This window comes from Scyliorhinus torazame, chromosome 1 (genome assembly GCF_047496885.1).
Source record: "Scyliorhinus torazame isolate Kashiwa2021f chromosome 1, sScyTor2.1, whole genome shotgun sequence".
In the NCBI taxonomy this organism is placed as follows: domain Eukaryota; kingdom Metazoa; phylum Chordata; class Chondrichthyes; order Carcharhiniformes; family Scyliorhinidae; genus Scyliorhinus; species Scyliorhinus torazame.
The window spans coordinates 33,287,077-33,301,613 of record NC_092707.1 but is presented as its reverse complement, the minus strand read 5'-3'; the positions used below and the strand labels follow the sequence as shown (position 1 = coordinate 33,301,613).

Sequence of the window (14,537 nt, the reverse complement as noted above, 5' to 3'; positions counted from 1 at the left end):
AATGAGTGGTGTTGGGTTGGGGTGGGGGCGTGCTCTCTGTGGTTTAATTCATGTGAACAATATTCCCATTACTGGGATTCACTGTGAATTAATATTTTGCTCTGTGAACATGCATGCGTGATTCTTTCCATCTCAAGTAGCTCTCTGACTTTGGACAACCAAGATTCATAGGTGGGCATACGGGTTTCAACCAATTGAGGGTGATCCCTTTAATGGCAGCTATAAGCAAACTTTGTAAAAGATAGTTACGTTTTCTTCCTTCCATCCCCTCTGGAATTGTACCTAATAGAGCAGTTAGGGGGGATATGTGGGATGTCCATTTGGAGTACCTCAACCAATATTTTGGATATCGTCCCAATACTCTCTCAACTTTGGGCATGACCAGAATGTGAGAGTGTAATGACCACTTGGTTTCCTGCGCAGGCTCTCCAGCAACTACCTGTGGGGGAGGGACCAATGTTTTCAGTAATATGTGGTGTTCTGAAGTACCTAGCAATGAGCTTCTATTTAGATTCTCTGCAGTTATTTGAGTAGGTAACAAGATGGGCCTCAGAATAAAGTTCATTTTAGTCTTTCACCGGTATCGCCTGTTGCAGTTTAACTTCCATTTCCTTCTAATGTATAAGGAATTGCTAGACACCATGGAGAGCATGTCTGATATATACAGGATATTATTTTTCCCCAGCTACATCTCGTTGGATGTTTACAAAGTAAGACTGTGTCGGAGATGGACTTCGTATTTTGTTTAGCTTTTCATGTTTTAAAAGAAAATGCCTTATCTGTATGTATCTAAAAATGGCAGTATTTGGAAAAACAAATTCCCCTCTGATCTGCCCAAATGATTTGAGTATCCTGCTGAAATAACTGGTGAAGGAAGGTGAGACCATATTCGGACCATTTCTTAAAGCCCTCATGATGCATGGAGGGTGTGACATTTTTTATAGACCAATAGTGGTCAGAGCAGAGATTGAACAAAGTAAATCAAATGATTCCTGAATTTCTTCCCAAATATTGATGATCAGTCTAGTCTATTCACTAATTCTACAGTCTCTTATGCTATTACCCATAAATGAATGGCAGCGCTGTTAATGGAAGTTGTTTCAGCCATCAGATTTCTATTATGTCTGATAAGATGTCATAGATTTTAGCTGCCCAAAAATAGAATTTAAAATTGGGGAGTGCTAAACCTCCTTCCGACTTCGTAAGCTGGGATGTTTTAAATCACATTCTGGTCTTTTTCCTTGCCTTATACAACGGCAAGGAAATTGAAGTATATTGAATGTAGATTTTGGAATCTGAATAGGTAGCATTTGAGGACATTCATCCTAATACATCAATCCGCCCTAACAGAGAGAGAGTGGTAGGGTCAGCCACCGATCCAGATCATTCTTGATATGCTAATGAAACTGGCGTAATTTGCTTCATATACTCTTACAATTGATGGTCGGACAAGAATACTGCGATATTTAATGCCCCAACTGGGCCATTTAAAGGCAATTTGCGCCTTAATATGGTTGGAGATCTGTCCACTTATTTCCATTGCTTCAGTTTTATCAATATTAACTTTGTAACCAGAGTAATAGCCAAACCTTTTAATACTCTCTTTCAGAAAACGTAAGGATATTGTGCAATCTGATAAGTATAGAATCATAGAATCCCTACAATGCAGAAGGAGGCCATTGGGTCCATCGAATCTGCACCGGCCCTTGGAAAGAGCACCCTACTTAAGCCCACACCTCCACCTTATCCCCGTAACACCACCGAACCGTTTGACACAAAGGGGCAATTTAGCACGGCTAATCCACCAAATTGCACATCTTTGGACTGTGGGAGGAAACCCATGCAGCCACAGGGAGAAGTTGCAAACTCCACGCAGTCACCTGAAGCTGTAATTGAACCCGGGGTCCTGGAGCTGTGAGGCAATAGTGCTAACCACTGTGCCACCGTACCGCCCCCACAGCAAGACGTCATCAGCATATAATGATAATTTGCGCTTTTCTTCTCCAGCTACAACCCCTTTTATGTCCGCGTTGTCTCTCACCATTTGTGCTAAGAGTTCTATGCATAGGGTGAACAGAAAGGGGGACAGAGGACAACCCCGTCTTGTCCCACTCTCTAGACTAAAGGCTTTAGAAATATGACCATTCAATCTAATGGAGGCCCGTGGATTTGAATAGAGGAACTGGACCCACCTCACGAAGTTGGGTCCTAACCCCAGGCGGTCTAACGCCGGAAATAGGCACATCCATGATACTTGGTCAAATGCCTTTTCAGCGTCTAAAGGCAAGATCATAGCCTCAGCTCCACGACCTTGGGTATAGCTCATAATATTAAGGAGTCTGCGTAGATTATCTTCAGAGTTTGGTCTGTGGGCTTGTATTGATGTTCGAATTTGCAGATTGCAATTAAGTAATGATATGGGGCGATATAACACACACTCTGTTGGTTCCCTACCCTCCTTATGAATGACAGTTATGACTGCATCTCTCCATGAAGCAGCCAATAAGTGACCTGTTGTGAGTGGATACAGATGTGTGGAATAAGATTGCTACACTCCTTCTCCCTGATGCAAGAGGAAAAGAATACCTGGTTTGCTCAAGATCTGCTCAGCTTACTGTGTCTTTTGTCTGACAAATGTGTTTCTTGTAAAGAAAATGCAATTTTGCAGCTTGGATGTTTCAACTGACAAGAGTATCTTTTTTCTTTTAATAGGTTATGCAACCGTTTCACATCCATAATAATCTGTATTCAATTAATGTGAGGTGCACCCAGCTTGACAAATAGTCTAATATCAGAGAAGAGAGCGTTGAGATAGGGGAAAAAGAAAAAATGTGGCTTTAACATTGTTCCTTTGAGAATACCGTGGGGTAGAAACTATGTACACCAAAGGTTTAAATGCAATTTTGACCCATATCCAAGTGGAGTTAGGCCTAAAATAAAGATTGCTTAAACCAACAAAAGTGAGGCTTAGCGTCTCCCTATTCAACTTGTTAATAGGTAATTGTGTATAATAAAAAGAAATCTCCAGAGCAGACCAACAGCGCCACTTCAGCTAGCTAACATTACACCGGACTTCCTGAGCTGCAGCTATCAAGCTGACCGCAATTGAGTTAGCTAACTCAGTCAGTGGGTAACATACAAGTTAGAGAATCTGCAATTTAAATAGTTTCATTTCATTCTCACTGATATCGGAGACGCATCGCACCACTGCTTTAACACCACCCTCCCTCATCACATCTCGAAAGCAGAGCTCTACATCACAAATCATCAAGCGGCTAAGTAGGGAATCATGTCGTCTTTGATTTCTACCAGCGGTGTGCCATCCAATGTGGTGCATTTCCCTCTCCAGCGCTTGCCCTCAGAGACTCACGGTGATGCCCAGGTGTTTCATTCCCTCTGCAGCCTCCCATGCCGATGAAAAGGTGTTGCTTCCATCCTCGAGATAGACTCTTAAACATTGCCGGGAAAGGCATTTGGAATGTTCTTCTCCCTAAGCCATTTCTTCATAGCTGTATATTCATGTCTTTTCCGCTGGTGAGTGGTTCTGATCTAGCGTTAAACGCCTTTCTTTGAATTGGAGGTTTTTCTCACGCCTTGAGAACATACAGTTTTGTCCGGAAGCTGGGAAATTTCACCACGAATGATCTTGGGGACTAATTCTGTCCTCAGGCTCTACTACCCTCTTTTCCAAACCCCTGTCAGTTTGTTCCAGTTCTGAGATTGAATTCTTTATTTTCCTAAGGTGTCATTTACTTCTTTTCTGAATTTTCTCAGCTCAGTCAGGATAGTGCTCAGCTCAGACGTTTCCATACCTGAATATGGTGTTCTCTATACCTGAATGTGGTGTTCGGGCAGGCCCGTTGTTGCCATGTGAAGAGCGGCTGCGGTTTCTCGTTTCTTTGTCACCCTGAACCATTTTCACTTAATCTCTCTTACGACTCGGACTTTTGCTCATTCGATGTCTATATCTACACTAAGTATTTTGGACTGATTCAATTAGTGGGTGGAGGTGGATTCTTGTTAGGGGCAAACAGAGCACCATTCAGCAGGCAGCTATTAGGTTCTCCAGCTCGCTCAGTCGGAAACATCCTTTGGATGTCCACCTTATCAATAATGTTCAGGACCTTATATACTTCAATAAAGTCATCCCTCACTCTTCTTTTCCCCTCCTTTTATTAAAATTTAGAATACCCAATTAATTTTTTCCAATTAAGCAGCAATTTAGCGTGGTCAATCCACCTAGCCTGCACATCTTTGGGTTGTGGGCGCGAAACCCACGCAAACACAGAGAGAATGTGCAAACTCCACACGAACGGTGATCCAGGGCCGGGATTGAGCCTGGGGCCTCGGCGGCGTGAAGCAGCAGTGCTAACCACTGTGCCACCGTACTGCCCTATCCCTCACTCTTCTAAAGGAAACAAGCCCAGCCTTTCCAACACACTCATTCCAGGTATCAATCTAGAAAACCTCCTCTGACTGCCTTCAATGTATTTACATCATTCCTTAAATTGGGAGAACAATACTGCGCGCAGAATTCGAAACAGTGTCAGCAATGCCTCAAATAAATGAAGCATAACATCCTTTTATACTCAATTCTTCGCATAACAAAATATAGCATTCCATTAGTTGTCTTGATTACATGCTGCACCTGCATACCAATTTGTAACTTGTGCACAACACCCAAATCCTTGTGCACTTCATCATTCTGCAGTCATTCTCAATTTGACCATCCCACATTGTACTATCAAACCCGACAAACTGTCAGATATTAAAGACCAAAGAATTAGAAACTAGAGTCTCTACTAACTTCATATACAATGTCAAGAACAAAAATCCTAAACACTAAAATTATGATGCAGAATATAAACATACATGAAATGAGGAGGTCTATTATAATGGTTAATTACACCTTGTAATAATGTTTTCTATTGAATATTAGCGGTGGTAATTAGCTGAGCAGCAAATTCAGCCTCTTCATCTTGCAGACCTTTGGTACACAGTTGACTTTGAAGATCCATTAACTCTAGAGCTATTCGGAGTTCTTCATGCTGAATAACCAGGGATGGGATTCTCCGTCCCACCGCACCCATTTTCTGGTGCGGCGTGCCCCCACCGGCAGCGGGATCCTCCATCCCGGCAGCTGGCCAATGGGGTTTCCCATTGTGGGCACCCTCACACCGTTGGGTGTGAGTGTACTGCCAGCGAAGAACCCAGCCCCAGATTTCATAGGAAGTCTGATCTTCTTTAGAACTCCTGATTTTAACATCTTAAATGACAAAATCAAATCTTGTTAACTTTTAGAAGTGATACTTTATGCATAAACACATTTGACATTCAAAATAAAATAGAACCAATATAATTTTACACAACCTCTTGGTCATACAAAGGTATATATACATAGAAAGCACTTCTAAATCAAAGCAACAATGTTGATGAACAGAAAAAGAAAATCTTGATGTCGAAAGTATGTTGATTCACCCGAGGAAGGCGCAGTCCTGTTGGACTTTAACCTGGTGTTGTAAAACTTCTTACTGTGCTCACCCCAGTCCAACGCCGGCATCTCCACATCATTGATGTTGAAAGGCATAAATAAACCATTTAACCTATTGTAGCTGCTTGTTATAGGTGGATACTTTACTCCAACATACAAGACACATACAAATTTGTGCGCATAGTTCATATTAAAGTACATGAGTTGCATATGACTAATAATACGTGATGACTGTGTTGTCATTGTTCAAAATACAAGTCAAACTGGCTCACCCTTGCTTCCCTGCTCAAATCATCTCCCAACTTTAATACGAGGGATCGTGCTTTGCTTTCTGCTTCCCGTGACTTCTCCTCAGCTGGAAACAATACAACAATACAACAGCATGAGGCAGGTTCACACATTCAGGACTTTTTAAAGAAAAAGAAACACACAAATATCTGACCGTGGAAAACCCAGAGTTCAATTTTGAAATTTGAAGTTTTCCTCCCTTTTCACTCGTTAAGAGCTGCTCCTGCCAAGCACTATACCTGATAAGGAGATGGTTCAATGACTTTGAAGCTGCTGGCAATGGTGATCTGAAATCTGCAACTTCAACACAAATAAGTCCAAGGAGGTTTGCTTTTGCCCTCGTCTAATTGTTCGGAGATAAAAATACTCAAAAAAATCCAGGTGTGAACTTACTTACCACCATGTGGTGCAGTGTAGCCCTAAATATTGACACAAGCACATTCTGCATTTTCAGTGAATAATGCAGTGCTTCCTTCATGACTTAATAAACCACACAACATAATAACGTCTCATACGGACCCAAATGTCTCAGGTTTAATACTAATTTCAATACCCTTGTCCTGATTTACAAATCCAGTTCCTGCATAGTTCCCCAAACTCCTTTGGCTCTACTGGTAAGTGAGATTTTTGAATTGATTGGGTCAAATGCCAGTCTTCATGTTGTGACTTTTTTTGTGTTATTAAAGACGCCATAGTCAAGCCCTGACATGCGTCATTGATGGTGTAGCACGCAACCTGAGCATCTGGTTTCCTTTTCAGTATCAGTGGGACAGCCGTCAGTCATGGTACTGCCTCCCTCCTTCAAGCTCTCTGTCTTGTTAATTCACTCAATATTTTGCAAGAGCTTCCTCAAAATACATCGGCTTGACTATATTTTTGTTATTGTTTAATGAAATGTTAGCCATTCCAAAATGACTCGAGTACAGGAGTAGTGAAGTCTTGCTTCAATTGTTAAAGCTTGGTTAGGCCGCACCTGGAGTACTGTGTGCAGTTATGGTTCCCTCACCGCAGAAAGGATATTGTTGTCATAAAGGAAATGCAGTGAAGGTTCACCAGACTTGTTCCAGGGATGGGGCACTGTCTTATGAAGAGATTGGGCAAACTGGACCAGTCTTCTCTAGAGCTTCGAAGAATGAGAGGTGATCTCATTGAAACCTAAAAAATATTTAAAAGGAATAGACAAGGCAGATGCAGGTCAGGTTGGTTGGGGAGTCTAGAACCAGAGGTCATAATTTCTAAATAAGGATTGAGAGGAGGAGAAATTTCTTTACAGAGGGTTCTGAATCTGTGGAATTCTCTACGCCAGAGCGCAAGGGAAGTTCAGTCATTGAGTATGTTTAAGGTAGAGATTGACAGCTTTTTAATTAACAATAATGTAAAGGGTTATGTGGATATTGTGGGTAAAAGACATTAAAGTACCCGATCAGCTATGATCCTATTAAATGGCAGAACAGGATTGAATGGCCTACTCCTGTTCCTATGTTCAACTTCTATTGCAGTTCATCACCTATTTCTCCTCTGAATCAGATAGGAACATTCAATGTTACTTGTTATCGAAAAAAAACAAGCTATTGCGGATTTAATAAATTGAGTAGAATGGGCCTATATTCGTTGGGCGTTTAGAAGAATGAGAAGTTATCCTATTACAACATATAAGATTCTGAAAGAGCTTGACAGGGAAGTTGCTGATAATCTGTTTCTCCTGGTTTAAACATTCTAGAACAAGGGGGCATAATCTCAGAATAAATGGGCAGCCATTTAGGGCTGAGATGAGGTGATATTTTTGCACTGAGGGTTATGAATCTTGGAATTCTTTGTCCCAGAGGTGCTCCGATGTGTACCTTCAAGCCTGATATTGATTGATTTTTGGACACAAAGCGAATCGGGGGATAAGGGGATCAGACAGGAAAGTGCAGTTTAAAGTGAAGATTAATCATGATTTTAATAAATGGTGAAGCACGCATGACATTCTGTAAGGCTTTCTACAGTCCAATTTCTAAGTGTACAAATTTCAGCAAGGGCAAAATACACTCAAATTCTGAGCATTCAATCCCATGAACATGACAATGGTTTTTAAAAAATCTATATAGTCATTATGTGAAACTTTCAGAAAGGGAACGGGCTGGTTTATCAATTTTTACCCCATGACTAAATATTTTATTCTTCTCTCTGCCCCTCCTCACTGCACCCCCACCCTCATACCTGAGCCCGGTTCTATATTCTGTACAACCAGGACATCATTTGGTCCAAGACTGGTATGAATCTACATGCAGGACCCAGACCTTCCTTTCACTTACCATTTCAAATCACCGTCCTGCTTTCATGTCCACATGCCCATCCTTGGCCTGCTGCAATGTTCCAGTGAAGCCCAGCGCAAATTGGAAGAATAGCACTTCATCTTCCGAATAGGCATGTTACAGCCTTCTGGACTTAACATTGAGTTAAAGAGTTTCAGACTGAACTCTTTATTTCTATCAATTTATTTTAATTTCCCAAATCGATCTGTTTTCCCCCTCATATTTGTTGCACCCCCCGGTGTTCCCAGGTGCCCTTTGACACACTGCTTACCGTTGTTCTGCCATTAACACATACTAATCTATCAGCACCCTTCTCGGCTTGGATCACTCCCATTTACATTCCCTTTGTCTTTCTATCCACAACATCTTTGTCACTCTCCATTTATCGCTAGCCCTCTATCCAGCCCCACTGAACCATGCCTCCCCCCTCACTCTTTTCCTTCCTTTCCTATGGTGCAATCGTTTACAGGTAAATATTTCATGGTGACAAAGGTTTCCAAATATCTCAATATTATTCACAAGTCCAGAGAGCGAGTATCAACAGGTTACTTATAGCTCCTATCCTCAACGTTCATATGGGTGCACTTCCAACAAAATCCACCCCCTCCCACCAAGTGTTGTAGGTTCCATGCCAGCCATTTGGCCCATCATGGGAGGTGGGGTTTGTTCTGTCAAGTATTTTGTAAAATACTGTGGGAAAGCGCTGTCATAATTCCCAGTTTACTTTCGAGAAGTGTTAAAAATCAGTCTATATGTATTACGCAGGAACTCAGGAGCTTAGTGGTTACTTTAGAGACTTGAGGCAGCCAGCGATAAGAGAACAGAGATTTATTTAACTATATACAATATTCTGCTCAAGGCAGCATCTCGCTCCCAGTACAGTCTTAAATGGGAGATCTAACCACATCAGGCCTGGCTTTGGTCAGGCTATGTTCATTTGTAACCAGCTCCAGCTGGGTGGCCTCCGTCCCTATCTAGGAAACTCGTACTCCACGAGTCCTACTGGGAGATCAACAATGGACTCCCTGTGGTCCTCAAGGGGGTTATAACACCCCTCCCCCACAAAATTCCTTCAGCCGCCTTCTGCACCCCTCTGCCCACGGCTGTGCTTCTGCCTGTGGCGGTTCTGGATTGGACGGTTTGTATCGGTTTGCCAACCGTCGTTTCCTGGCCGACCGCCAAAAAGTTATTGCTGGGACCTGGAGGCGGTTCCTGGCGGGGAGACGACGGCAATATTGCCGGTTGGGCATTGTGAAGTGCGGTTTCCCGCTTCTTCAGATGGTCCAAGTGCTTTTCCGAACTCTCCGCTGAACCTGGACGTCATACGAGACTGGGCCCGTTCTTTCCAGCACTACGCCTGGGTGCCATAGTGCTCCATCATCAAAATTACGGACATAGACTGCATCCCTGGAGTGAAATTTCCACCCTGGCGGGCATGGACTGCATCCCTGGAATAAAATTTCTACCCTGGCGTCCTTAAGTCACAGTTCTTCTTCTGCGTCTCCTGCGGCACCTCTACATTCCTGCCGAAATTCAGAAACGTGAGACTCAACCAGTTTCTATGTCATCGGCCCATTGATCTCGGGTAATCTCAGCGACTGTCGCAGACAACATTCTCTTGCGCCGAAATTGGGGGTTCTGATCATCACGCGTTCTCCGACCACACTTTTGGCAATGTGGCCGGCTCTCCCCTTCATCCTCGGGGGAGGTATCCCACCTGTCAGCAGTAGCTCCCAAGATCCTAACTCAGCTGCGGAATGGTCTCCGAGCTGCCCTTTTTGAGGCAATCTTCTCAGACCCCACTGTCCCGCGATGCAGAGGGAGTTCAAAATGAAGGGCGGGCCAAATTATGTACCCTGCAGCTCCTGCACTCCTTTCTCCACATGCTCTTGGGACAGCGAAAGCTCAATGGCACCGCTTAAATCCAAGGTGGGCTCTGCCAAAAGCTTCCTCTGAGAAGCCGCGTTGTTTATGCCACAGACTAGGCTATCCCTCAATATTTTGGAGAGGGGGAGCCGCTTGAAGTCGTAAGTGGGTCATGAAGTCAGTGGTCGCACTGCCGTATTAATTTTTAAAAACTATTTTATTCAGTTTTTAACATTTTATACTAAAACAGAACAATCCCCAATGAAAAGAACAAAAGATTTACTGTCGCGTGTACCGAGGTACAGTGAAAAGTATCATTCTGCGTACAGACCAGGTAGATTGTTCCATACATGAAAAACATAGGACATATGATAAATGCACAATGTAAATAAATAGACATCGGGTGAAGCATATGGAGTAGAACATAGAACATAGAAAAATACAGCACAGAACAGGCCCTTCGGCCCACGATGTTGTGCTGAACTTTTGTCCTAGATTAAGAAGCTGTGTACAATCACAGCTTTTGGTGGATCATTCGCCATTGGCTTCGGCCGGGCAACCGATGAGCTCTATCGAGCTCAAAGAGTGAGGTGTTCTCCTCCCCCAACAACTTGGGCGAACAGCCCCAAAACGTACTCCATCGGCCTCCAGCCCCTCAGGCAGTCCCACAAACTGAAGATCTGCTGTCGTGACGGGTTCTCCAGGTCCTCCACTTTGACTCTCAGCTTTTTATTACTTTCCCCACCTTCTGCAGCTCCTGTCCCATCGAGGCAAGCTGGTGGCTGTGCCGCGACAATGCCTCCTCTCACCATGCTCCCGTACCGGCATCTTTCCAAGAGCCTCCTTTATTAGGGCCAGCGTATCCCACACCAGCTTTTTGAGCATTCCCATGCCACTCAAAATGCTTGCCAAACTGCCGCTCAAACTCCGCTATCACCTCGGCTAGCACATACACCGTAATGGCCGCAGCTGCACCCAGCCAGCCTGCTCCCGCCATCTTTTCTCCCACAGGATTCCGCACCGAACTCAGACCCGCAGGCGGACTAACGCTCGTTCCTCTTCATGCCGCATTCTTTTGTTGGAATTTTGGTATCCTCAAATTCCCACAACTTCAATGAAGACAACTTATATAAAGGTTTGCCCTAAAACTGGGTGAAAAGGGTCTAAAAATGAGAACTCTAGCGAGAGTCACCGAACGTCGACCTACACCTACATGTCGCCACCCAAAGCGACCAGCTCATCAAAGGATTTGGAGTCCGGTGCAGCTGGGCAAATCCATATGCTCCCAAATGTCTGGGCCCCACAGGAGGTCAGGACGACGACTGTTCGACGTCTTCCCCCAAGATCTCGCTCGTCTCACTGGCACAGCGTACTGGTTCCAGTCTTCCAGACCTGCAACAAAGGCATCCCAACTTCCCGAATAGAAGCATTCTGAACTGTTACCACCCTACGTCCCAGGATAGCAAATTTCGAGCGGCTTGGCGTCTCCACAGGCGGGTTTGGAGGTTCCTTCCCCCCCCCCCCTGTCGCCGGTTAGCAACTCGCGGAAGACAGCGGTTTATTTTAACTACATACAATATTTTGCTCAAGGCATCTCGTTTCCAGTACAGTCCTTCCTTCAAGAACTAACCACACCAGGCTCTCCTTTGGACCAGCTTTAATGCACATTCGAAACGAGCCCCAGCTGGATGGCCTCAGCCCCCTCCCTACGAAGCTCGTACTCCACGAGTCCTACAGGGAGATCAACAGTGGATTCCCTGTGGTCCTCGTGGGTGTTATAACAGTTACATATGCATAGTGCAATAATGAGTTGTTCAAGTGAAAAAAAAATGAAAATCGCTTATTGTCACAAGTAGGTTTCAAATGAAGTTACTGTGAAAAGCCCCTAGTCGCCACATTTCGGCGCCTGTTCGGGGAGGCTGGTACGGGTAAGGAAGGTCTTCAGTTTTATCCTTGTTCCATGTTTGGTTCACAATTGGCATCAGCACTCCCAGATGAGAAAGTAATTTTGAAAAAACACATCACAAAATGTTGCATACCTCATCAGTGTCCAGCATGAGTTAGAAATATGCCCATGATTTAACTGCTGCCCTCATCTTACACCTTCATCCAAATTTTCTCCCTGCCCACAGTGAAGTATCTCACTTATAATAGTTTACGTTCCGATGAAAAATGGCAAGTGAAGCGTTCATACTCTCGACATTGTACTTCAGCTGAGGTGACTAGATAGAGATCAGAAGCAGGAACCCTCCATGCTCCCCAGGTCAATGTGTCTTTCCCCTCGTCCGCAGCTGAGTTCTCTTAATTCAGTACAAGCCAGAATTTAACTTGGGACATAGTTGACCAACATAATTAACTTCCACCACTGGGCTTCCATTATTAAGAAAGTGCTACTGTGAGAACCATATTCAGTTCTTTATCATTTATAACATTTAACATCCTTCAAAAATGATGCATTGGAAAAATGTTAAATATTATTTTCCCTTTTGTTACATACCTATTTTCATTAGATGCTCAGCTTTTTTCACTTCCTGTTCTGCACGGGTCTTAAACCGATTTGATGTATACTTGTACATTCTGTGAAAGGGAGAGAAGTTAATCAGAGCACAAGACCAAGACACAGAAACTTGAAATGGCCCAAGCAGAAATCATTTACAAAAAGATTTTGCAATTCAAATTTACATATAAAAATTAAGTTTGACTAGCATTTTTAAAATAAATTTAAAGTACCCGATTATTATTTTTTTCCAATTAAGGGGCAATTTAGCATGGCCAATCCACCTAACCTGCACATCTTTGGGTTGTGGGGGTGAAACCCACGCAAACACGGGGAGAATGTGCAAACTCCACACGGACAGTAACCCAGGGCCGGGATCGAACCTGGGACCTCGGCGCCGTGAGGCAACAGGGCTAACCCACTGCGCCACCGTGCTGCAGGTGACATTGTTTTGGCTCTCGTGTAGAACGGACTATCAAATGTAAAGAAAGTTCCATTCGCAAGAAAACATGGCCTTTGCTCAAAGGAACATAGGAAATGCAGGAGGGCATTCAGCTCTTCAAGCCCGTTCCATCATTCAATTAAATCATAGCTGAATCGTACATCTGCTCCATTTAATCGCTGTTGCTGTATGCCCATAGGAGTTGTAGGTTCAAGTCTCAGTTCAGAGACTCAAGTTCAAAATCTTGGCTGACATTCCAGTGCAGAACGGAGGGAATGCTACAATGTCAAGGAGTTCCATCTTTCAAACGAGATGTTAAACTGAGAGCGCATACCCACCCTCGTGAATGGATGTAAAAGATCCTAATTTGAAAAGAACAAAGGATTTCTCCTCAATGTTCTGGTCAATATTCATTTCAACCAACGTCATTAATAAAGAATCTGCTCATCACCACATTAGTTTGTATGAACTTGCTGTGTGTAAATTGGTTGGCATCTTTACTCTGACAGTGACTGCACTGTATACCACTTTAGGACACCCTGAGATAGCAAAAGGCACTATGTAGATGCAAATCTGTCTCTTTGACACAAAGGTTCATGTGTTTACCTGGGTTTAAACAAGCAGCAGGAGAGTCGTTTCGTTCGCACCTTGTGTCCCTGGATAAAAATTCTCATCCGAGGGTCGATGTACAGTACAGCTGTGTAAGCCCTAAAGGAGCGCCGCTCTGGTTTTCTGTAAACGAAATACTTCCATTAGAACAAAAAATGTATTTGTTTCTCACAATCACACAGTAATCTTCAGTGACCAGCTGTCTACTCACTTGAAACCCGATCTTAGGAGGCTTAGTGATCCAGTTTCCGAGAACAGAAGCCTATCCACTAGGGAAAATCCTGAGCGAGTCCCTGCATGTGCAAAGCTAAATTACTGGATCACTCCCACATTAATTTTATAATGTCAATGAGCTAAAATGGGATTCAGGGTGGGCAAGTTGGGAGGGACAAGGAGAAGGGGCAAAGGCCAACACAGGGATCTTCCCAGAAACACTTCAGTGGCTATGCACACAGCAGCATGACAAAGAGAGGAGCATTAAATTAACATCTGAGTTTTCAAAAAAATATTTTAATGCAAGTTTGTAATTGGAGTTTTTTTTCTTCATCATCATCTCAGTGAAATGAAAGGGAGGAGGAGTGGAAAGAAAAGAGGCAAACCCCTCATTTGCATTTATAATTCTGTTACCAGATGACAGTAACCTTGAAACTATGTCTTTAGATTGTTTATCATTTCTTTTACTTCTGTAATTTTCAAATATGAATATCTAAAATTCTTGGTTCATACCAAATAGATTAACTATTGTGATAACCACGAACAAGAAGCAGACGACCAGTTTTCAATTGTATTGACAACACGGCTCAACCACAACACTCAATTAAGTGGAGTCTCTGTGTCAATATATTTCAGTCGATAATTGTTTTAAGTTCTATTTTCACTTCTGGGGGCGGACCTTTGTACAGTGATTAGTATTGCTGCCTCATGGCGCCAAGGACCCGGGTTCGATCCCGGCCCTGGGTCACTGTCCATGTGGAGTTTGCACATTCCCTCCCTCCCCCGACCCCACCACCACGTGTGCATGGGTCTCACACCCATAACCCAAAAAGA

The 14,537-nt window shown here is 43.5% G+C and overlaps 1 protein-coding gene across 2 annotated transcripts in view; it reads right to left on the bottom strand.

The window, feature by feature from the left end:
- morc2 (MORC family CW-type zinc finger 2) overlaps positions 1-14,537 on the bottom strand; it is a 203,786-nt gene that overhangs the window by 88,251 nt on the left and 100,998 nt on the right. For both annotated transcript variants that reach the window (XR_011936455.1, XM_072484185.1), the window contains exons 9-11: positions 13,488-13,613; positions 12,440-12,519; positions 5,764-5,846 (exon numbers count right to left, since the gene is read on the bottom strand). Coding sequence is in view for 1 of the 2 variants with exons in the window: in XM_072484185.1 (XP_072340286.1) it covers positions 5,764-5,846; positions 12,440-12,519; positions 13,488-13,613 (289 nt within the window). In the remaining variant the exon portion in view is untranslated. The remainder of the gene's footprint in view (positions 1-5,763; positions 5,847-12,439; positions 12,520-13,487; positions 13,614-14,537) is intronic.